General features: G+C 37.7%; 1 protein-coding gene across 20 annotated transcripts in view; it reads right to left on the bottom strand.

Annotated features, from left to right (window-relative positions):
* EFCAB3 (EF-hand calcium binding domain 3) overlaps positions 1-25,494 on the bottom strand; it is a 477,549-nt gene that overhangs the window by 284,371 nt on the left and 167,684 nt on the right. For 15 of the 20 annotated variants that reach the window (XM_047833629.1, XM_047833634.1, XM_047833633.1 and 12 more), the window contains 8 exons: positions 23,762-23,815; positions 20,151-20,255; positions 15,224-15,325; positions 14,247-14,306; positions 13,554-13,664; positions 13,131-13,172; positions 11,657-11,719; positions 10,924-11,025 (listed from right to left, as the gene is read on the bottom strand). In XM_047833629.1, the coding sequence (XP_047689585.1) occupies positions 10,924-11,025; positions 11,657-11,719; positions 13,131-13,172; positions 13,554-13,664; positions 14,247-14,306; positions 15,224-15,325; positions 20,151-20,255; positions 23,762-23,815 (639 nt within the window). Of the gene's footprint in view, positions 1-10,923; positions 11,026-11,656; positions 11,720-13,130; positions 13,173-13,553; positions 13,665-14,246; positions 14,307-15,223; positions 15,326-20,150; positions 20,256-23,761; positions 23,816-25,494 lie in introns of those variants that run through there. The other 5 variants (XM_047833640.1, XM_047833645.1, XM_047833635.1 and 2 more) reach the window with 4 other exon arrangements.

Raw genomic sequence — 25,494 nt, 5'->3', positions numbered from 1 at the left:
AGTATTAGAACAGTGAGCAGGATAAATAGACATTTATTCATTGGTTGCTAAATCTAGGCTAAACGAGAATCTTCCTTGTTTTTCTTCTGGATCTTTTGAGGCAGAACATTCCAAAAGTTATTTCTGTAGTAAAACCAATTAGTGAGGTCAGGAAAGCATGAAGATATGTGTCAGTTTTACGGGGCCACTGGAAATTCTCAGAAACAAAGATGATAACACCTATTTGGTGTAAAATTCGCTATTTAACTTGGGTCCCATTTCAACTGAATCTTTCCCTCTCCAGTAAACTCATATCTCCGTCCTGACAGACACAGTATGAGAAAAGCTTTGCCCTAAATGGGGTCTTTCTGTCCCAAATGATGTAATTGGGGCTCTATGCTTGAGCCTTAATCTTTCACAAAACTTCTTTTTAAGCTCAATACTGATGGTAACTCTTCAGATGAGCAGATCACCAATAAGCAATAACTTAAAAATTTTAACTCTGGGGGTGCCTGGGTGGCTCGGTTGGTTAAGCATCCGACTTCAGTTCAGGTCATAATCTCACGGTTCATGAGTTCAAGCCTGCATCAGGCTTGCTGCTGTCAGCACAGAGCCCACTTTGGATCCTCTGTCCACCCCCCTCTTTGTCCCAGCCCCCGCTTACGCTCTCTTTGTGTCTTTCAAAATAAATAAATTAACTTAAAAAAAAAAAATTCTAACTCTGATTTAAAGAAAAAAGGATTAATCATTCCACATGTCCATTTTATTTCATGTGTACTTTTTAATCTCACAATGATTTTCATTATGTTGGTTGATCTGAAATTATTATTTTATTTTATTTATTTATTTTTTTAATTTTTTTTTCAATGTTTATTTATTTTTGGGACAGAGAGAGACAGAGCATGAACGGGGGAGGGGCAGAGAGAGAGGGAGACACAGAATCGGAAACTGGCTCCAGGCTCTGAGCCATCAGCCCAGAGCCCGACGCGGGGCTTGAACTCCCGGACCGCGAGATCGTGACCGGCTGAAGTCGGACGCTTAACCGACTGCGCCACCCAGGCGCCCCTGAAATTATTATTTTAAAATAAGGAACAGAAATCATTGGCAATACCAGAGGATAGTTTCAAATAATAGCTAGATTTCCACCCATAATTCTGCTTTTTTTAGCAATATGAAAAAAAATTCCACCATAATCTCAAATAGACAAAAAATAGTTTTCTATTATGAAAGCTGATTGTTCCATATCTAGTCTCATTCACGGATACACCATTGCAAGCAAAGAAAACAGGACAGTGAAGACCACTTGCATGGTCCTCCTAGTACACTACCAATGGTAAAAATTAGAGAATAAATTAAATGAATTAACAAAAATATTTTTAAGGGTACACTGCTTATCTTACACAATGACGTGAATAAATGCACCTTAATAAGAGGAGCAAGTATTGATTCATCTAAGGTTATATAATAGTTAAGGCATGTTCCAGAGATACTTCTTAGCCCTACTATAACGTTCTCAGGCTGATATTTAACATTTGCTTATTTAGCTTGAGAATTCTTTTAGCCCCAATTCAGAATGTACTAAACTTTAGACTTTGTCTCTAGCCCATCAAGGGAGATTAGAGCTTTGGGAACAGTCAGTCCTTGGACCATGGAACCCAGCTCAGAATGAGGGGATGTAAGCAGAGGCATAGGTGGGGCTGCTGAGCATTCAGACATTCCACACATTCAGGCCTGAGTGGTTACTGTTCCTTTTCCCCTCAAGGGTATCTGGAAAACTTGGTCCTATTCCTTTGGTGCAGGAAATAGGTCCTACACTTCATATTCCTCCTTTATCACGCTTTTTTTTTCTTTTAAGAGAGAGAGAGTGAGCACGCGTGTGCACGAGAGAGACAGAGAGAGAGAGAGAGACAGAGAGAGAGAGACAGTCCAAAGCAGGCCACACTCTGCACAGAGTTGGATGCAGGGCTCGATCCCACATCCCTAGGACCATGACCTGGGCCGAAATCAAGAGTTGGACGCTCAACAGACTGAATCACCCAAACGCCCCTATTCTGCCTTTCTACATGTCCTTGAAAATGGTGAGGCAAAGACAGAAATGCTATTTTAATAACCTCCCACTTAGGGGTACCTGGCTGGCTCAGGTGGTAAAGCATGCAACTCTTGATCTCAGGTTGTGAACTGAGCTCCACACTGGGCCTAGAGCTTACTTAAAAGACATTAAAAATAATTTCCCACTTCAGGCTCTGCTCTCTTTTCTCTATAATTTTAAAAAATTTTTTCTGGGTTAAAGTTTCTTCTATTTAATGCACCCCACTCCCTTCCCTCCACAGCAGTGTCTCTCTCTAATTTTGTTCAGTTCTAATAGTGGCCTTGGCCTTGGCCATACTCCAAGTGGAAATGAAGTTACTGAAAATGTCAAGGGGCAAAACATGTTTACTTCCAGTCTGAGTCATCTTTCATGTTTTCCGTCTTCTTAATGCCAAAGTAGAGTTTTCAGAGATTCTTTTACAGAAGCTCAGATTAACCGATTCAAACATATCTTAAATACTCACCATCGGCTGGTAGATCACGTGTCAGATCATTAATTTCCTCTTCTGAAAGGTTCATCCCCATAGTTTGCAAAGGAGAATCCATTTTATTGACATCAATAATCTCTCCTTGTGAAAAAGTAAAGAATACGGGGAAAACTCACTGATTCCAAAATGTGACCACTCACATTACTCATAGTGCATTAATGATTATCAGTCTCATGAGGAAAACAAGATTTAATATAGTCTATTCACATATATCAAGGGGGTCAATAAGGATGTTAGAATTCGAATAGAAATCTTCCAGGTGAATGAGCAATTTTCAAATCTTTCACAGCAAATGGTAAAATCAAACTGTGGCTGACAATGAGGGTTTTTTTTTTTTTCCTGAACTCCCAGATTAGATGCCTCAACTCCTGACAAAAATCGATCATCAAGTTCTGTTTCCATTTATGTGGAGGACGATGTTATTCAGACCAACCTTCCTCTGAAAACTGAAATCTTGGATAAAATGTAAAAAGCATCTCCTCAAAAGTACTAAAGAGCTGATAAGAGAGTACGTTACTAGTGCAAAGTCTCATCAAAAGTAGGAACCTAAGGAGGCACCTGGGTGGCGCAGTCGGTTAAGCGTCCGACTTCAGCCAGGTCACAATCTCACGGTCCGTGAGTTTGAGCCCCGCGTCAGGCTCTGGGCTGATGGCTCAGAGCCTGGAGCCTGTTTCCGATTCTGTGTCTCCCTCTCTCTCTGCCCCTCTCCCGTTCATGCTCTGTCTCTCTCTGTCCCAAAAATAAATAAAAAAACGTTAAAAAAAAAAAAAAAGTAGGAACCTAGGGAGGTAAGCAGAGCCCTGTTACTGTTTCTGTTCTAATGATACTTGCTCCATCTGGATTTGAACTGTCATGTTGTTGACCTCATGGAGTGTGGGTGATTCTGTCCAAGTGCCCAGCAGAAGCAAAGGCAAGTATTCCTTAGGAACATGCTTCCATCCTTACCCTCAAAGGTTTCTTTCTATAATTTTCCAAGGAAAATAGCTCACACTCCAAAGAATCAAACACAGAGCAAAACAAGTTACCTGAGAGAGAATAAGCAGAAATAACAGGCAGCAGCAACATGCTCATAAAAACTTTAGATTTAGAAGTTATCAGGCACAAATTACAAAACTATTGTGCTTCCTATGTGTAAAGCAATGGAAAACAAGCTAAAAGTATCTGCATCTGCAGGAGATAGGAAACAATACAAAATGACCCAGGATAGCCGAAAAAGAGAAAAAAATGCTTAGAAATGAAAAGAAGGGGGAAAGAGGAGGAAGGAGGGAGGAAGGAAACAAGACAGCTGTATGGGAATATGAAGGGGACCTTGAACCACATGGAACTCATCCTCTACCCACTAGTGAATCTAGGGCTGCGGGAAAGTCCTTTGGGACAATCCTTGGTTTAGTGCCAAGTAGCGGTGGTGTGTCTTTCCCGAGCTTCCTAGTGGGCAGCTCACGGTGTCTATGGGGCACTCTTACTGGTGCACACCGTGCATATGGCATTGTCTGCACCCATGGAGGCCGGAGCTACAGCCAAGTGGGTACATCACCACGTGGTTAAATCTTGACTCACAATAACGCGGATCTGTATTGAATGTGGAAGATTTCGATGTTAAAGTTGAAAGGGTAGTCAGTATTTCTATACCACAGAAAACAAGAAATAAGGGTGCATGATATGCTTTCATATTTCTTCATTATGTTGGGGTTTAAACTTGGCACAACAGTAAACACGTACATGTGATAAGTCCTCTCATAATATAAGTGGTTTTCAAACCCTAAGAAATCAATCTTCTCACCAGGAAATATGTTACACAGCAAATGGAAAATGAAAGAAAAAAAAAAAAACAAGACAAATACACTCCTACTAAAAGTCACACAAAAAAGATGTTTCTCTAAAGAACAGCCAGAACTGGGCGGGGTGGACAAGGGAGCGTGTTTGTGTGCGTGTGTGTGTGCGTACAAGGGCTGAGGAGTGAGGGGTTAGGTCTACTCATATCAAAAGACTATAAAGCTGTTATACTCAACACAATTTAGAGCATGAATAAGCAGACCAATAGAACAGAATGGAAATTCTCAAAATAGACAAGTGCACATGGAAATCAAGTATATAGTTAGGATGGCATCTCAAATTCAAGGATGTGGTGACAGACTTTTAAATAAATGATTTGGGACAACTGTAGAGCCGTTTTCTTTTTTTTTTTTTTTTTTTTTTTTTTTAATTTTTTTTTCAACGTTTATTTATTTTTGGGACAGAGAGAGACAGAGCATGAACGGGGGAGGGGCAGAGAGAGAGGGAGACACAGAATCGGAAACAGGCTCCAGGCTCCGAGCCATCAGCCCAGAGCCTGACGCGGGGCTCGAACTCACGGACCGCGAGATCGTGACCTGGCTGAAGTCGGACGCTTAACCGACTGCGCCACCCAGGCACCCCAAAAATGGGTAAATTTAGTATATGGGAAATTTTTCTTTTTTTAGTATATAGAAATGCTACAAGACAATCCGCAACCCAGTTTCTTAAAAAAAAATCAGTGCCTAAAAAGAAAAGACAAAGAAGGTAGAGGAATAGCTGTAGAGTACGTGAGATTTAAGTGTCATAATAGATGCAGTGTGTAAAGCTTGTTGGGTTCTTTATTTGAATAAGCTCACTGTAAAAAATATTTTAAAGAAGGGAAATTTAAAAATAAACTGTATAATGGTATTGCAGTCATGTAAAAAAATCCATACTTTTTTTTAAGAAAAAATTTTTTTAACGTTTATTTATTTTTGGGACAGAGAGAGACAGAGCATGAACGGGGTAGGGGCAGAGAGAGGGGGAGACACAGAATCGGAAACAGGCTCCAGGCTCTGAGCCATCAGCCCAGAGCCTGACGCGGGGCTCGAACTCACGGACCGCGAGATCGTGACCTGAGCTGAAGTCGGACGCTTAACCCACTGCGCCACCCAGGCGCCCAAAAAATCCATACTTTTAAGAAGATGTATACTGAAGTATATAAGGACTAAATGAAAATTTGCTTTGAAATAAATAAGAGGGGTGCCTGGGTGGCTCAGTCGGTTGAGCATTGGACTTCGGCTCAGGTCAGGATCTCGCGGTTTGTGAATTCGAGCCCCGCGTCAGGCTCTGTGCTGACAGCTCAGAGCCTGGAGCCTACTTTGGATTCTGTGTCTCCTTCTCTCTGCTTCTTCCCCGTTCATGCTCTGTCTCTGTCTGTCTCTCAAAAATGAATTAAATAAATAAATAAGAAGCAAGTGAGATGAATCTTCATAACTGTTGAATCTAGGTTCATTCTATTATTCTTTATTCTTCATCATTCATTATATTATTCTTCCTACTTTGTATATATTTGGAAATGCTCATTATAGCCAAAAGGCAGAAAGAACCCAGATGCCCATCAAAGGATGAGTGAATAAACACAACATATACACATACAACAGAATGTGTTATTAGGCAACAAAAAGGAGTGAAATTGTATACCCATGTTCACAGAACATATTCACAATCACTAAAATGTGGAAGCAACTCAAGTATCCACTGATGGATGAATGAATATATATACATATAGTAGAATATTATTCAGTCTTAAGAAGGAAGGAAATTTTGACATATGTTACAACCTGGATGAAACATGAGGACATTAGGGTAAAATAAACTAGTCACGAAAATAGACACTGCATGATTCCACTTATATAAGGTATTTAGATTAGTCAAAACCATACAGACAGAAAGTAGAATGGTGGCTGTCAGGGGCTCGTAGTAGGGGAGAATGGGAAGTGTTTGTTTAATGGATACAGAGTTTTGTTTTTGTTTTTGTTTTTAACGGTTATTTATTTTTGAGACAGAGACAAAGCATGAACAGGGGAGGGGCAGAGAGAGAGGGAGACACAGAATCGGAAACAGGCTCCAGGCTCTGAGCTGTCAGCACAGAGCCCGATGCGGGGCTCGAACTCATGGACCATGAGATCATGACCTGAGCCGAAGTCGGACGCCTAACTGACCAAGCCACCCAGGCGCCCCTGATGGATACAGAGTTTTAATTTTACAAAATGAAAAGAATTCTGGAGACGGATGGTGGTAGTCATTGCACAAAAAATGTGAAGGTGCTTAATAACACTGAACTGGACACTTAAAAATGGTTAAGGTAGTAAACTTTATGTTATGTGCATTTTACCACCATAAATAAATTGGAAAAAAGGAAGAATGGAATATTGATACATGCTACAATATAGATGAACCTGAAACCATCATACTAAGTGAAAGAAGCTAATCATAAAGACTACATACCAGCCTGCTTATATGAAATGTCCAGAATAGGTAAATCTATAGGGACAGAAAACAGATTAGTAAGTTGCCTAGGGCTTGTAGGGTGGTGGGGAGAGAATAAAAGGGTGATAGCTAAAGGATATAGGGTTTCCTTTTGGGGTGTTCTGGGTATTCACGAAGTCCTTTGATAAAGCTACTAACTATAATGAAATTGTAATTAGTCCCAATAAAGTAAATGATAACCCAAAAAGGGACATTCAGTGACTCAGACTAGAAGGACATGGGGTAGAATGGGGAGATAACAAAGAAGAAATTGGAAGAAAATGAGAAGAGAAGTCTCGGTCTCTATCTCTGCATTGTCTATGAAACCATCTTTCTACCATGTCACTGAGACTTGAACAGACGGCAATAGGTTACAAGGTTCCTTGAGCGGAGCACCTGGGTGGCTCTGTTGGTTAAGTGTCTGACTCTTGATCTCAGCTCAGGTCATGATGTCATGGTTCGTGGAATTCAGTCCTGCGTTGGGCTCTGTGCTGACAATGCAGAGCCTGCTTGGGATTCTTTCTCTCTCCTCGCTCTCTGACCCTCCCCCACTCTCTCTGTCTCTGTCTCTCAAAACTAAACTTTAAAAAGAAAGAAAAGTCCTATAAAACTTACAACACACAATATTTGAGTGAGAAAATTGATCTGAAGATATAAATCTGAATATTTTGAGGATATAGGGATGATGGGGGAAAGGAAGTTTTTTCAGAGAGTGTTAAATGAAACAATGAACTACAAACAGAACTTCATTCTGCTCCCTGGAGTTTATAAAAATGAAGAAATAGGACTTTTACATTAGGAATTAATCCCTCCTTAAGATCTGCAAATATCTTCTGAGTGCTTTAGAAATTCTGGTATGCGTGTTCACAAGCGCTAACTCCCTTCAAAGACACAGTTATTTCTAAAATCCTCACCATTAAGTAGCAGGTTTTCTGTCAGCTTTTTCTGTTCCTTTTCTGGGAGCTTAATCCTCATTTCCCCCAGAATGCTGTCCAAATTACCCACATCAACCTTCCCACCTTAGGAAAGCAATAGGGATGGGAAATAAGAAAAATGGAATGTTTCCACAATATTAAAAATGCATTCGTTTCTGTGTATTATTAACTTAATTAGCCCGTGCTAATGATATGAAAAAAGAGAGAAAGTGTAATTTATGTCTTCATATTATCATTTAACATTTTAAATAGGAGTACCAAGACTCATTTGACTTTTCTAATTATCTGGAAAAATTTAATAGGATGGGTAAAACTAGAACCTGTCGCCTTTCACCTTATCTTGGGACAACTTGAGACAGCAAAGGGTGCCTAAGGTATATTTTAGCACCTTAGGGCTATTAGACCACAGATCTCATTGCTACAGACAAGAACAGGAGCCATTCTCATTTTCCTGAACTCCCAGGTCACTTCCACTGAACAATTGCCAGTACTTCACTTCAATGTCTGCGGTATAGACCTAGATTTGATTTTCCAATTTAAGATTCTTTTTCATCTTATTTCCATGCTCCCTATCCCTCTGACTCTTCTCTGGCCTTTTGTGGCCTGTGGAAACCTCAGCATTACTTATGATTCACAGTGTAAGAAGTTGTTGATATAATAAACTTAATATAAGTTTTTAGGATGGCATTCATTTCTATTTAGAGATGTGTTCTGTGAGTTTTTAAAATGTCTTCTTAGTGCCAAATTAGTGGCTTTCGAGAGTCTTTCCATCACTTCATAAGCCCAAGATTTCCCAAGTGGTTCAATGCTATATTAAATGCTCAGCATTAATTTGTAGATTCTGTCTCATATTTTTAGGTTCCTTTTCTGTAAGATTCAACCTCATGTTTTCCAGAACAGTGATTGTTGTTATATCAACATGATTGTTGATATCAATCATCCTCACCCCTAGGAAACTGAAAGAAATAACACCAAAATGTAGTCACTCTTAAATGTGACCAAAACTATTAATTCGTGTATAATATATAGTTACAAGTTCTAGCACAAAAAACCATAGCTAACTACATTGTTCAAATATTTAAAATATGTTCAATAATAGAGTTAGAATAAAATATCTTCCTTTGGTCAGTCCATAGAGCAGAAAGCTTTAAAGGTAATCGGTGAGCTACTCAGTGAAATACACTAGTGGGGATAACAAATTTCATCCTTCCATCCAATAAGCATGATTTTTTTGTTGATGATGCCCAGAGAAAAATTTCTTTTTCTGAGTAAATTTCTTTAACCATTACTAATTTTTTTGTTTATTAATCACTTTTCAGACTAGACTTATTTTCTTCTTTGCCACAAATTGTAAACTTTTCAATAAATTATGGAACTCTAACCCCCAGGATAGAACACACATTGTCTGCAAAAGTATGGGCGGATTAAAAGAAGCACAAATATGCTATCAAAATATCTGAAAAGTGGCAAGTATCAAAATTTAACATCTTATGTATATTTTCATCTTTAAAGGCCTTCATTGCACAGCAAAGGAAACCATCAACAAAACAAAAAGGCAACTACTGAATGGGAGAAGATATTTGCAAATGATATATCCAGTGAGGGGTTAAAATCCAAAATATGCAAAGAACTCACACGACTGAACACCGAAAAATGACAAATAATCCAATTTAAAAATGGGCAGAGCACATGAATAGACTTTTCCAAAGAAGACATGTAGATGGCCCACAGACACATGAAAAGGTGCTCAGCATCACTAATCATCAGGAAAATGCAAATCAAAACCCAATGAGATATCACTTCACACCGATCAGAATGGGTAGTATCAAAAAGATAAATAATAAGTCTTGGTGAAGGTGAGGAGAAAAGGGAGCCCCTGTGCACTATTGGTGGGAATGTAAATTGGTGCAGCCACTCTGGAAATTAGTAGGGAGGTTCCTCCAAAAACTAAAAATAGAAGTACCATATGGTCTAGTAATTCCACTTCTGGGTATTTACAAGAAAAAAATGGAAACGCTAATTTGGCAAGATACTATGCCATTTTGTTTGCTGCAGCATTACTTACAATAGCCAAGATGGGGAAGCAACCTAGGTGTCCATTAACAGATGAATGGATAAAGAAGATGTGGTACACATACACATAATGGAATACTACTCGGCCGTAAAAAAGAATGAAATCTTGCCATTAATGACAACATGGATGGACCTGGAGGCTATTATGATAAATGAAGTAAGTGAGACAGAGAAATACAAATATCATATGATTTTGCTTACTTGTGGAATCTAAAAAGTATAACAAACAAACAACAGACTCATAAATAGAGAGAACAGGTGGTTGCCAAAGTAGAGGTGGGGGGGGGGGATTAGGTGAAATAGAAGATTAAGAGGTGCAAACTTCTAGTTATAAAGAAAATAAGTCAGAGAGATGAAAAGTATAGCATAGGGAACAGAGTTGATAATGTAATAACTATGACAACAGAAGGCAACTACACTTACCATGGTGTTTCATAATGTGTGTAATTGTTGAATCACTATGTTGTACACATGAAACTAATGTTATATGTCAGTTATTTTGATTTAGAATAAATTAATGAAAAAGGCCTCTGTGCCAACCATCAGCCTATCCTGATAGATGTATCAGCTTTAAGAAGCATACAAATCAAAATCTCACCAAAATTCGTTATTAAGCAACAGAGAAGCCATCATTTCACAAAGTCAGACTTTACCTTTCCATACAGTACAAATATACTCTCAATAATTTTTAAAAATATATGAAATGGAGAAAATAAGGCCACTCTTCATTCACTGGCACCTAAGGCAGTTATTGCTGGCCCTCTAACAGGCAGAACCCCTCCCATCCATTTATTCTTTGTAATTTCTCATTTATTTCCATTTCATACTTTTCAATGCCTTCCTTTTCCTCTTCTCATTTTAAAATCTCAGAATCACAGTGTATTCAAGAATAATAGCCAGGATTTCTCAACCATGGTCGCAGGATTTCTGACTAAAGCCACCTCATTCCCAACTAAGAATGAGATGACACCGTTGGTATTTCTTCGTAAGAGAAAACAGTCATTACCTTGTAAAAGATTTTTTTGGACAATCTTTTTCACTTAGATACAAAATAGAATTGTTAGAGAAATTCTCACCATTGACTGGCAGATTGTTCACCAACTCTCCCTGTTTCTTATCTTTGAGTTCTATCCCCATGTTTCCTGGAACTTTTTTCATGTCATTGACCTCAACCTCTCCTTCAAAGCAAAAGAAGGGAGACTTCTGGTATTATTGTGAATGATGCCGTGATTCCACACAATTAAAAAAAAAATTGCCTTTGTAGCATTACAGCTAACTGCTGAATGAAAAGAGACCCAGCCTAAAAAATAGGCCTTTGGGCCTACAGAGGTTTCTCGTTATTTCTAGTATAATCTCTGAATGATAGGCAGGGCAACAGAGCATGCGATTATGAGTATAAACTTTGCAGTACATTAGAATGATACAGATTGCTGATCTAAATAGTTTTTTTCAGCACTTTTATTGCTTTGAGATCGCCTCTAACTTTACCAAAACTTTCCTTCACTTTTTACTGTGTTAAACTGGAATTTAGCTTTCTGCCATATAAGAAGGTATGCTAATTATTGGCAGAGATTTCAGATAATGACTTGGGAAACAACAAAGAGCACTGAAGTTTTATTGCTAAAAGTTCTGATAATCTATTATCTAACTGTAGGCATTTATACATAAACATTTTTATAAGATGTGTAAGACAGATTTTAAAAGTCCATGCAATCATGATGTGGAAAGAGCATTATATTGTAATTTAGTGGAAAGAATTTGGTTCTTAGATTTCTAGTAGCATCTTACTCTTAGTTGTTATTCTATTACCTGTTTTGGCTTTTATTCCATCCATTCCATCCATTAAGATACCAACATCAAAGTTCCCATTAGCTGTTAAAAAAAAAAAAAGACTTAGTTGGGATCCAGAAAATGATAGAGCTTTAGAATGAAAACATAAAGTACCCATACTGTAAAAAAGCTTAAGGCAGAGTCCAGTATTTCCACTATTTTATTTGAGTCCATTTTAATTTTTAATTTCAGGCTTTCTGGGGTTCAATTTGTATTTGCAAAATGGACTCGGAGTCTAGGAAAAACATTTTATGATGCCACACTAGTTCATAAACTCTATAGGACAGTTCATGCTCTCTGTGTTCATCTTCGTTCTGGCAGGGACAAGACTCATGCAGGTACCAAGAGTAAAAGAAGTAAAGGCCATAATTCTCATCTCATGTCTTTTACTAACATACTTTCTCCTCTTCTTTCTAATCACTGTGTCCATTTCAGTCTGGCTGCTGACTAATTATTACTCTACCACTGCAGTAATTGCTATTAGTTCTTTATGACTCCAAATAATTATTATTTTTTCTTATTCTTTTCTGCTCTTTTCAGTTTATCTCTTGATTCATCTTTCCATACTCATGAATTATTCACTTATTAATTCATACATAAAGGGAGACAGATAGAAAGCCTCACTCCAAGGAACCACCAAACGGACCAAATAATGACAGTTCTTAGGCAATAAGGCTTTGAAAGAGCTCCAGTTCCCCTCTGCTCTCTCCAGTGGTTTCCAGGCTATTAGTTTTCACTGCAAATAGAAAATGTTATTTTTCAAGGCTATTACGGAGCTGTAAGACAGAGGAAGGGAATAGGGCAAATTAAAATATCACAAAGCTCACTATTCTTACTGAGATTCAGTCTTTTTTCTCTTAAATCCTCCCAGATTGCAGCAAACCTTTGGTTAATTTCCAGTTCTGAAAATGTTAATTTTGACAATTTTTGCCAGTTTGCTCATTGCTCTTATGGAGGAGAGAGTTTTTTGGTGGTTCCTATTCTGCCTTTTATCTGACATCCCCAAGTGAGTTTCTGAAGCTAAAAATAACCTCTGGCAATTGTTGATAGTCCCACTTAGTTATTTTTTCCAGATGTCCCAGGGAAACTTAAAAGCATAAAGAAAATAAGCAAATAAAAAACTAACTACATGTTTTTCATTGGTACACAGTAGTACTTGAAAATTAAGGAATGATTCAATAAAAATATCTTTTGGGGAAAAAAAACTCACCCTATCAGAAGGGTATAAAACCCATGGCAAAGACATAACTAAATAGTATATGAATCATGTGAAAAAAAATATTTTTTCAGGTAAGAGGCAGTATTCAGTAAAATGTTTCTAGGTGATATTGCTTGACCTCAGTGGATTGTGCTCAGCTAAATATATTCTTTTTTGGTTTATTTCAAGTGGGGATTACTTTGTGATACATCACACTTCAATCCTAATATTTTATTTAATACATACAATACTGACCTTGAATCGTGAAGTCTGGTCCAAGGATATGATGATCCGTGCCTATATAGAAGTAGCAAAAATGTCATTCATATTGGCTGAAACCAAAGCCCTTGTTCCTGTGAAAACTACTAACCTGACTGAGGCCCCAGCAACATTCTCAGCCTCTACTAGAATACTAAGAATTGTGATACACTAGACATTAAGTTCCTTGGGTCAAGGACTATGTCTGTATTTCGTGGTCATTGTATTTCTGGCACTGAGCAGAATACATGATATATAGTGCTCAGTAAATATTTGTTAAATAAACGAATAAGTATCAACTTTAGATTAATATATTGAGAGAAAAAAATAATTCTTATTTCAGCTACATAAGTCCTATAAAAAATGTCAGCTGCAAAACCCAAATTTTCATGAAGGCGTAATGATATCTAAATCACTCACCATCAACTGGTACATCTGAAGCATCTGAAGCAACGGGTACATCATTAAGTTCCTCAGCTGTAAGTTTGATTGCCATGTTTTCAAGAATAGAGTCAAGGTCATGGTCATCATCTTGCAACCCAACAAAAGAGAAAGATATGAGGATATTAAAATAAAAATCAAAATATAATATAAATTCCTAATGTATAGTGGTATCAATTTCATCATAAAAAAAGAGGCTAAGGACATTTAAATTTTTAAAGAGAAATACTAATGGACTAAAATTATCTATTCATTTATAGCCAAAATATCCCACACTGAAGATAAGCTTACATAACACAATACATCAGAATAAGGCTGAGACACCACTCAGGTTAATTTTAACAGCAAAAACTGCAAATATAATAGTTATTTTTTATATAAACATTTATACAAGGAGATTCAGTTTGGTCACTGTATTTCAAGATATACTATCTTAAATTTTTATAGCTGGGCCTAAATTTTATTATTTCCACATCAAAAATCTAGGTAAACCTAAATATTTAGAACACCTTTTAAAAACAAGACAGAAAATTATTTAATCAGTAGGAACATATGTGTGTATTAAAACTAATCATGGAAATATATATGAGAATGGCAGGGGGCAATATTTAATAAGAAAAAAAGCAAAACACAAGAGTCTCAATCTGACATCTTTATTTGAATCTCACTCACCTTTTACATCTTCTGCACAATTCAGCAAACTAGTCTTATATATTTTTCTACTAGCTGTAGCTGCAAGAAACACATAATTTAGGTCATAGAGAAAATATCTAGACATGCTAAAACAATATCAAATATCCAAGTTCAGAAATATACAGCATAAAATAATTTGCTCCTAAAATTTACCTAGTATCTTCTAGAAATAATAAAACAAAAAATGTAAACGAAATTCTTAATATGGTAAATCAATTCTTTAGCACGTGAGACAATTATTAATATTTACCAGGCGAAAGAAAAAACACTTCCTTATGTTGTATTTTTTCTGAGTCCACATTTTTCCCCCTCGACTAGTAAGGATAGTTCTACATCTCTCCTCGTCCTCCTCCTTTTTCCTAGAGGTCTTAACCCAAGGCATCTCAATGGAAGGAAAAATAACTATCAATATTCCTTAGTCCAGATGGCAAGACTGATGATTGATGAGCCTCTTGATTTTGACATATTTTTATTATTTTTTTTTTAAATTTTTTTTTTCAACGTTTATTTTTATTTTTGGGACAGAGAGAGACAGAGCATGAACGGGGGAGGGGCAGAGAGAGAGGGAGACACAGAATCGGAAACAGGCTCCAGGCTCTGAGCCATCAGCCCAGAGCTTGACGCGGGGCTCGAACTCACAGACTGCGAGATCGTGACCTGGCTGAAGTCGGACGCTTAACCGACTGTGCCACCCAGGCGCCCCGATTTTGACATATTTTTAAATGGCAATTTATGTATTCCTAAATATTAAAAATAATTATCTTTAGAATTATGGATATTTTTAACTCTAACTTCTAAGTGATCTAGAATAAACATGGAGATTTGGATTATAAAAAATTTTTAGGCTATAATTCTAATTCCCTCAAGATTCTACCTGATACTTGCAATGGCTGAACAACTCCCTGGATGACTATATTAACTCTCTTGAAGACTATTCTGATATTTGAAATGCCCACCATTAATTGGAAGTAATTTCTTTAGCTCCGAATGCTCTGGTGAGGACTCTATCCCCATATTTTGCAAGACATTTTCCAGATCACTGAGATCAACTTCTCCTCCTGCAGAACAAAAGAAGTAGAGAAAGATGACATTTTAAAAAATAGCATAATTTCCAGTTATTAAAGAGAAATAAAGCATAATGATACCTGCTAAAAAATAAGCAGTCAGTTACAGACACAAAATGAACAGTGTTTGTTTAACACTGGCAAAAGAGATGCTCCCATAATAATGGTTATAAAGTAATATTTCACAATTGAATAAGGTTCATATAATTTAAAAATTATTAGAATAATAAAGATGATCGGTACCAATAACTTAATATAGGGTATGGAAATTAAGCTAGAAATCAATAGCAAAAGCTACTAGGAAACTCCCCTAACTTTGGAAACTAAAGAATGCCTCTCTAAATACATCATGTGTCAAAAAAATAAACCATACTGGAAGTTAGAATATTTTGAATTGAGTAAAAATAATAATATTACATATTAAAACTTGAAGGATATGGTAAGGTTGTGCTGAGGGAAATTCACAGCCTTAAATGCATGTAATAGAAAAGATGAAAAGATCAATAACCCAAGGTTCTATCTTAAAAACATACATTTATATAATGGAATATATATATATAATGGAATATATATATAATAATGGAATATATATAATGGAATATATATATAATGGAATATATATGTAATGGAATATTATTCGGCCATAAAAAGAATGAAATCTTGCCATTTGCAACAACATGGATGGAGCTAGAGACTATAATGCTAAGTGAAATAAGTCAATCAGAGAAAGACAAATATCAAAGGATTTCACTCATATGTGGAATTTAAGAAATAAACAAAGAGAAAAAAAAAGAGTGAGAGAAACTAAGGAACAGACTCTGAAGTACAGAGAACACACCGATGGTTACCAGGAGGCAGATGGGTGGGTGGGTTGGGGGATGAGTGAAGTAGGTAATGAGGATTGAAGAGTACACTTAGCTGATGAGCACTGAGTAATGTATAGAGCTGCTGAATAATGTATAGCTGTCACTAGAATGTACACCTGAAACTAATATAACACCTTATGCTAAATATACTTGAATTTAAAAAACAAATAAAATTTTTTTTAAAAATTCAGTATGTAGAACACAGACATCCAAGCAAATAGGCAACAGACATGAAAGGAGCTTTATAGTAGAGGTATCCAAATAACCAGTAAACATGAATGCTCAACATCATTAATCATTAGGGAAATCCAAAAATAACAGTGGGATACCACAGCATGCTCACCAGAATGGCTACAATGGAGAAGAGAGATATTACCAAGCATTAGCAAGGATGTAAAGCAATTGTTGATGTGTCAAATGGTACAACTGCTTTAGAAAATGGATTGACAATATCTAATCAAGTACACACAATCCCATCTTACAACAAAGAAATTTCATTTCTAGGTGGATGGCCTAGAATTGTGCACATATGTTCACCAAAAGGCATATACAAGAATATTCATAGCAATATGTTCTTCATAACTGCTCCAAACTAGAAATGTCCTGCGATGGTAGACTGGATACATATCTTGTGGTATACTGATGCAGTGGAATGTCGCACGGCAATTTAGGTACAACGAGCTAGTCAGAAATCATTTTACCTACTACCGCACATTCTCTAAGGATCTCCTTGACTATAATTTGGTAGACTGTACAATATGCAGCAATGAAAACTAACAAACTGCCGCTACATGCAACAATGTGGACAAATCTCAGAGAATAAGATGTAATACAATGTTACATGAAAGAAGTCAGACATCATGGAACACAGATCAGATGACTGCATTTATACAAATTTCAAAAGCCGGTGAAACTAATCTGTGGTCCTAGAATACAGGATGCAGTTACCTCCAGAGAGTCCAGAAGACATGACTGTGAAGTGGTATAGTGGATCTTCTGTATTATTGATAATGTATTCCTTCATCCAGGTGATAGATAAATATGTATGTTCACTTGGTAATAATTCTTAAGCTGGACACATTATACAATGTAGTAATTATGTGTTTCATACTTCAGTAAAATCTTTATCACAGGAAAAAATATAATTTAGTGTAGACTTGGGATCTCATATTTATAGTAATTTCTCACTGACCTGTAATAATTTGTACTGAATCTACCAATGTTTTTAGATCAGTCTTCCCTTTAGCTAAAAAATAAGACATAATGGAGATACAAAGCAGGTTCTTTAAAAAATTATAGGGGCGCCTGGGTGGCGCAGTCGGTTAAGCATCCGACTTCAACCAGGTCACGATCTCGCGGTCTGTGAGTTCGAGCCCCGCGTCAGGCTCTGGGCTGATGGCTCAGAGCCTGGAGCCTGTTTCCGATTCTGTGTCTCCCTCTCTCTCTGCCCCTCCCCTGTTCATGCTCTGTCTCTCTCTGTCCCAAAAATAAATAAACGTTGAAAAAAAATTTAAAAAAATTTTTTTTTAAATAAATAAAAAATTATAAAATAAGAAACCAGAAATAAGCTAAATTTCATTATTCCACATCACCATTTGGGCTCACTTGAATTGCTTAATTCTTAGTTTTATGACATTGATTCTATTTTACTTTTTTAAATTTTTTTAATGTTTTAATTTATTTTTCTTTGAAACAGAGAGAGACAGAGTATGAGCAGGGGAGGGGCAAAGAGACAGGGAGACACAGAATCCAAAGCAGGCTCCAGGTTCTGAGCTGTCAGCACAGAGCCTGACGCAGGGCTCGAACTCACAGACTGTGAGATCATGACCTGAGCTGAAGTCGGACGCTTAACCGACTGAGCCACCCAGGTGCCCCAAGACATTGATTCTATTTTAGTAAGCTGGCCTTTGACCCTTGAACCATAAAGTCTGGCCCATGGAAAAATATGCTTTCACTCAGCTATTTTAGTCCTTATAAACAGGATAGAAAATACCACCCATGAAAGTTAATTCTCTAAAGACCCTCAATTCTGGTAATGCTATGACTCTTAAGTATGAAGTCTCTAGTGAAGAAAAGTCTATTTTCATCTCTGGTTTATTGCTAATATACTCTGATTCTCCCTGTTGCTCAGAATTGCTGCAAATGATTACAATGTACTAGAAGTATTAGTGGCCTGACCAAAGGCAGTTTTTGTTTTCCTTAGGAATCATTCACTTTTTCGCTCATTTACTCTATCATCTCTCACTCAACATTTATAGGGTGCTTACTTATAGGCCAGACACTCTGCTAGGTACTAGACACAGAATAACCTTTTCTATTCTAAGGTCACATTAAAGTGACAAGACAGGCAAATAAGCATACCTTTACACAATGTGGCAATTATAATGAAAAATGTATGCAGTTATTGTGGAAACACAGAGAAGAGACATCTAATGGAGCCTGGGTATTTAAAGAACTTACTAGAAAAAGTGCCCTCAACTCTAATAAGCAATGGTGAGGAGTAGGTCAAACAAAGGGGAAGGGGAAACTCTCTGAATAGCGGGGAAAGTATAAACAAAACAAAGATGCGACAAAAAGCATGATATATGTATGCTTGGAATAAAAGTTCAATGTTAGTGAGGGTAAAATACTAGATTGGACAGATAAGGCCAACCCAGATAATGAAAGAACTTGTTTGCCATAAAAAGGACTTGAGACATTCCCAAGTACCTAACTGAAAGCCATTAAAGGATTTTAAATTGGTACAGAATGTCATCAGATTTGCATCTTATATGGATCACTCTAACGTCTAATATTTTGTGGAAGCCATTGTAGTAGCTGAAGTCAGGAATGAAAGGACCTAAAATAGGGCAGTGGTAGCAGGGAGTGAGAGAAACTGATGGATTTACATATGGGATTTTTTCCAATGGTTTATTATGAAAATTTGTAAACATATAGCAAAGTTGAAGGAACTGTGCAATAAACACCCATATGCCCACCATCTGATTCTACTATTTAACATTTTACTATACTTGGCTTGTCACATATCCATCCATCTACCCATCTGTGTGCAGTAATTTTTAAATTTCGGTTTATATAAAGGTAAAACTTACAAAATTAGGTGACAGATAATCCAGATAGTGGTTGACAGGAATTGGGGGAATCAAAAATGAATTCCATATATCTAGCTTAGGTGAATAGATGGATAGGGAGAGCACAAATGAGATTGAGAATACAGGACTAGGAGACTGGACAGGAAAATACTGAATTCAGTTCTAAATTCTAAATTCAGTTCAGTTGAGAAAAAGAAGCGTCCCATGGAATATCCAAGTAGAAATGTCTACCAGGCATTTGGATACACCAGTCTGAAGCCGTATAGAAACACAGATTTACAGTCATAAGCATGTAGATGATAGGTTGAACAAAAGACAGTGATGAGATTACCCAGGTAGAGTATGCAAAATGAAAATCAAAAAATGAGAAGATCCAGGTTAGGAGGAAAAAAACACAGAAGCCAAAGGAGAATAATTTCAAGAAGGTGAGAATTATCACCAATACAAAAGACAGTAGAAAGCTCCAATAAAAAATGAATAATGTCTAATGCAACTAGCAAATGGCAGGTTAGTGGTGCCCAGAGAGAACTTTCAGTAGTATTATGGGGCTGTGTCAGAAGAGAGGAATGATGGGGAATGTGGGAAGGGTACACAGTGGGCTTGCATTTATTTCCTTTCCCATCGTTTAACTGTGCTTCCTCAACATTCCCAGATGTGAAAGATGGTCTTGGAATCAGTCTAGTCAAGTGCTTTGTGTTCTATATACATTCAGAAAATGGAAGACAGGATTAGTTCTTGTTCTAGAACTACATTTTTCCCTACATTTTACATCACAAAATTAATCTGGTTTCAGAATAACGCTTACATAGACCCTCGAGACCAAATTTTCCTGAAAGACGTTTTATATCTAAAATGAGTCACCATAAAGTGGAAGTTTTCTTTTCATCTCTCCAGAATCTTCTTTGGTGAGTTCAAAGCCCATGTTCCCTAGTATCTCGTCCAGGTCTCTGACAGCTACTGTCTCTCCTCAGGGAAAGAGAAAAAAATATGAAAATTCCTACTAATGCTGAAATGTTCCATATATTTTACCCATTCATTATAGACTTGGCAGAAATATGCAAGATCCATGGAACATGTTTCAGTTTAAGGCAGGGCTTCAATACGGTTAGAATTAAGCTCACTTCTCTTAAACCTTTTTGGAAAAATAACCATATACACCATAAACTTCTAAAGGAACAGAATTACTTTCCAGTGTATAATTTTTATGATAGAAACAGGCAGGGGGCGCCTGGGTGGCTCCATCAGTTAAGTGTCCGACTTCAGCTCACGTCATGATCTCACAGTTCCTGGGTTCAAGCCCCAAATCTAGTTCTGTGCTGACGGCTCAGAGCCTGGAGCCTGCTTCAGATTCTGTCTGTCTGTCTGTCTGTCTCTCTCTCTCTCTCTCTCTCTCTCTGCCTCTCCCCCACTCATGCTCTGTCTCTGTCTCTCAAAAGAAAATAAATGTTAAACATTTTTAAGAAAAATAAATAGGCAGTTCCAGTGAAATGAGAAAATCACCATGGTTGGAGTAAGAACACAAGGGTTGAATATCGTTCTCTACTATTTATTATCTACTGGAACTTAGGTAAATAACCTAACTTTGAGTGCTAGTTTTCTGTTGTATGAAACAAAGATGAGACTATCTCGCAGAGCTTCTGTGAAGATAAAATAACACTTATGAAAAGATCTAGAACTCTTTCAGGTATGTAGCAGACATTTGATACGTTTTAATTTTTTTTTTTACATTTATTTATTTTTTAGAGACAGAACAAAGCGGGGGAGGGGCAGAGAGCGAAGGAGACACAGAATCTGAAGCAGGCAAGCATTCAGCACAGAGCCCAACGTGGGGCTCGAACCCACAAACAGGGAGATCATGACCTGAGCTGAAGTCGGTCACCTAACCTAACCAACTGAGCCACCCAGGCGCCCCGCGTGATACATTTTAATAACTACATCTAAGCCAAACTAGCATTGGCTTCCTTTTTTTTTTTTTTTTTTTATCTCTAACTAGATTCATTGCCTGTGCTAACCAAAGTCACAGAATAATTACATTCTTATTCTGCATTTCACAATTAACCTGCAATAATAAGTTCTGTCTCTTGTCTTGGAAAATTTGTTAAAATTCATATCAATAAGATCAATATAAAAGCCCCAAAGAAAACAACCTGCCAAGATAAAATAATTTCAATTATATTGAATCCATATGTTGGAGAGTATCAGGATTCTTTATCACACGATTAGGAAATAAGACAATAAGTGATACATTGCGAGTGGTTTGTTGATTCATCATCAATCTCACCTTGGAAAGGTAAGAGTTCACAATGATACAGCTTCCTGTTAGCTAAAGACAAGGCAAAATTCAAATCACAGAGAAAGAGAAGTGGAATTCATAAAACTGCTTAAGTTTCATAAAGAAGCACTTTTCTGATTTGGCTTATACATCTGGAATACCTATCTCCATAATAATATAAAAGCTAGGTCAAAATCTTTTCCCCTTGAAGCAGCTGTGAGTGACATCCTGCCATGTTGAAACATGTGGAACAGGTAGGACCTTGTAAATTGTACTCATGTATTTTTCTTCTTCATATTCCTTTTCTTCCATAAAATTTTTCCTATTCAGCCATAGAATTTATATAACTCAGAGGAAAGAGGGTTTTTTTTTAATTTTCAAAAGCTACTTTTTATAAAGCAAACCTGCAAATCTAACATTTCGTTTTACTGTGAACCAGAGGGTTGAAAGGGGAAAAAAATAATGACACAAGGAAGCTCCCTTTCCTCCTTCTTCCCGTATCCTATTTGGTAAGAAGAGGAGGGGAAAAGTCTGTTAACTACCTGAAGGGAGTGGGTGAGGGGAGGAGAAACAGGTGATGGTGGAGAAACAGTTTCACATCCGAAACTGGTATCACACTGTATGTTAACTAACTGGAATTTAAACAAAAACTTAAAAAATAGAGTTAACCTAGTTTCTTCCGGTTTAAAATAAAAACTTCCTTTTTGGTTGACCTAGTTTATTTTGGGAAATTCTCAGTTTTTCAAACCTTTCCGCACTTGCGCTCTGAGAGGCCTCCTCGTAGTATCAGGGAAAGCTTGGGGGTCCTGCTGCCCGTAAAGGAGGGCGGCCAGACCTTGGGTTGCCCTCTGGATTCTCGATAGCCTCTTCAACAAAATCCACATTTCATGAGCCCTGACAGCCCATTTCATGAGTCCTGACATCTCCTGCTGAAGCTGATGGCCTGAGAAACTTGTGGTCTGTGTCGTTGTGGTCTGTGTCGTTGTTGTTTTGTTTTTTTAGCAAAGTCAAGGTTCTTTGGTCCTTCCTTCACTAACTTGGTTGGCTAAGCATTCACTGGTGATGAGGTCCTCTGTGTCTCAGTCAAGTATTCTATTAGTCCCCAGACCATACTGTCTACTCCATAGCCTCTGGAGGGATCACCTCTCCCTTTGACTTGGTGTCCCATGGCAGACCCACTGACCTCCATCTCTGAGAAACCTTCTACATTGCTTACTGGGAGTACGTGGGAAAACTGGATATCCTTCATACCACACAAAGCCAAAGGGGGCAAAGCGGCGGCCTGTTTCCAGCCCTCCCTCTGCCTAAGAACACCATACCGCAATATCTATTCTGGTGAAAATGGCATCTTGTCTGGACACTCAGTGAGGTGGTGACATCCCAGAGTTCCAAATAGGAAGCATGACAAAAGGTCTCCTTGGTTTTTTCTATACCCTCACTCCCATCCCATCAACACATCTAGAGTTTTTCTTCTATCTTACCTCCTATCAGTGTTTGATTAGAAAGAAGGGTTGAGGGTAGAGATGACGGGGGTGTACAGCAGGCAGCAAGAACACTTAAACCTTCTTTTGAGAGAGAGAGAGAGAGAGAGAGAGAGAGATCTTTATCTCTGTTTCTCCCCCCAGTTGCACTTTCTTAAACCACAGATTCATAAATACAGAGAACAAACTGTTGGTTGTCAGAGGAAAGGGGAGTGGGGGGGATACATGAAATAGGTGAACAGGGTCACAAAGATGAAAAGTACAGCATAGGGAATATAGTCAGTAATATCATAATAACGTTGTATGATGACAGATGGTAACGACATTTACCATGGTGAGCAGTTAGTTAAGTAGATAATTATTGAACCACTACATTGCACACCTGAAACTAGTATAACGTTGTATGTCAACTATACTTCAATAATTTAAAAAATATTGCTAAGAATACTCTTGCAAAAATATGTTTTAAAAGCATTACTATCTCAGGTGCGCCTGGGTGGCTCAGTTGGTTAAGTGTCTGACTTCAGCTAAGGTCATGATCTCATGGTTCGTGGGTTCAAGCCCTGCATCGGGCTCTGTGCTAACAGCTCAGAGCTTGGAGCCTGCTTCTGATTCTGTGTCTCCCCATCTCTCTGCCCCTCCCCCCCCCCCCCGCAAATCAATACAACATTTAAAAAAGTTTAAAGCATTGCTCTCTCAGTTTTATATCAACTTCTTACCTGTAACAGCTTCAGCTTTATTCATTAGTTTATTAGGTTCAACTGTTCCATCAGCTGTAAAATGAGGTACAAATTACAGAGATCATAACGAGATTCAAACACATGAAATTCTTAACTGTGAAACAGAGCATAAGAAATCAACAATTTCCCATGATTTTTACTACAACTGTACTTCTCTCTCCCTGCTCCGCCCGTGCCTTCATATTCTTTTCTGTGCTCCACCCCACCAGGTACATAACCCCACACACCAGTATTTCCATTCAGAATGCTTTTATTACCTGCCCTGGTCTATAAAGTCCACGTTAGGACTACTTCACCTCTATTCCCACTTCTCTGCAAACTAGGGGGTCTGGGACATGAGCAGTCATCCCTGTATAATTCTATTTTTACAGACTGATTCATTTAGTCCTGTTTCCTTCACATCCAGTTTCCTGTTGATGTCAGTTAGGCCCTTCCACTTTCACGCTCCCCTTGCCTGTGGAACCCTGTCTGGTCCTAGCTGTGGTTCCCTTTGCTCGCTCATTGCCCTCCTTGGTCAACCTTGTGACTGTCTCAGGTATGATCATATCACCAAAAGGGGGGAGGCAAGATAAGGGCTTTTTATCACATTTTGATTTTTTTAACATTTATTCATTTTTGAGAGACAGAGAGACAGAGCGTGAGAGTGGGAGGGGCAGAGAGAGAGGGAGACACAGAATCCGAAGTAGGCTCCAGGCTCTGAGCTGTCAGCACAGAGCCCAAAGCGGGGCTCAAACTCACCGACCACCAGGTCATGAACTGAGCTGAAGTCGGACACTAAACCGACTGAGCCACGCAGGTGCCCCTCACATTTTGTAATCATATAAAAATAGTAGATAAATTGCTTAATGGTTAGGTTGTTCCACAACTTTCAACATTTTGATATTTTTTAATCAGATTTGCAAGTTAAAGGATTTGTCAGTGTTTCTTTAAATAACAGTAATGCACGTTACCCTATGCATAAAATGTTCTTAGTTTTATAAAGTTGAAACTCCTGCCTTTTAATATTGTAAAAAACACAAACAAACTTGTATCTTGTAAATTTTTTCCTGCATTGAGCTATTTAATAGCAGTGTAATACAGCTGTATTTATTCTATAGAAATCCTTTTCTTTGGAAGCTGATTCTTCATCATGTCTTGATTCTGTTTTCAAAGTGCAGAATAGCATTTTCAAAGGAGAAAGGAGGAAAAATTGAAAAAAAAGTTTAAAGAACACAATGTTGTGTGCCAGGCCTTTCTTGGTGGATCGGACTGGGTATACACAGTAACGGTGGCAGTTTAGGATGCTACCCCGCTCCTAAAGTTCGAGCCCTTCGTCGGGCTCGGTGCTGACGGCTCAGAGCCTGGAGCCTGCTTTGGATTCTGTGTCTCCCTCTCTTTCTGCTCCTTCCCCGCTCATGCTCTGTCTCTCTCTCTGTCTCTCAAATAGAAAACATTAAAATTTTTTTTTAAATAATAAAAAGAATATTGTGGGATCTTAATGATGCTTTCTGAATCAGTGATACAGAGGAAAGGTTGCCAAAGTATTCCTAGAAACGTAAGTTTGGATCTAAAGTACTAACATAGCAAATACATTTCCATCTTTCTTCCACACCTCCCAAATGGAACTTTTGGAAACCATAAAATTTATTCTCAAGGAGGAGAGCCTAAAGCATAACACTTAAGGTAACTTTTTTTTATTTTTATCATTTTCTATGGTTCTTTCTATAAGAATT

Source organism: Prionailurus viverrinus, chromosome E1 (genome assembly GCF_022837055.1).
Source record: "Prionailurus viverrinus isolate Anna chromosome E1, UM_Priviv_1.0, whole genome shotgun sequence".
Lineage (NCBI taxonomy): Eukaryota > Metazoa > Chordata > Mammalia > Carnivora > Felidae > Prionailurus > Prionailurus viverrinus.
This window is presented reverse-complemented; position numbering and strand designations above follow the sequence as displayed.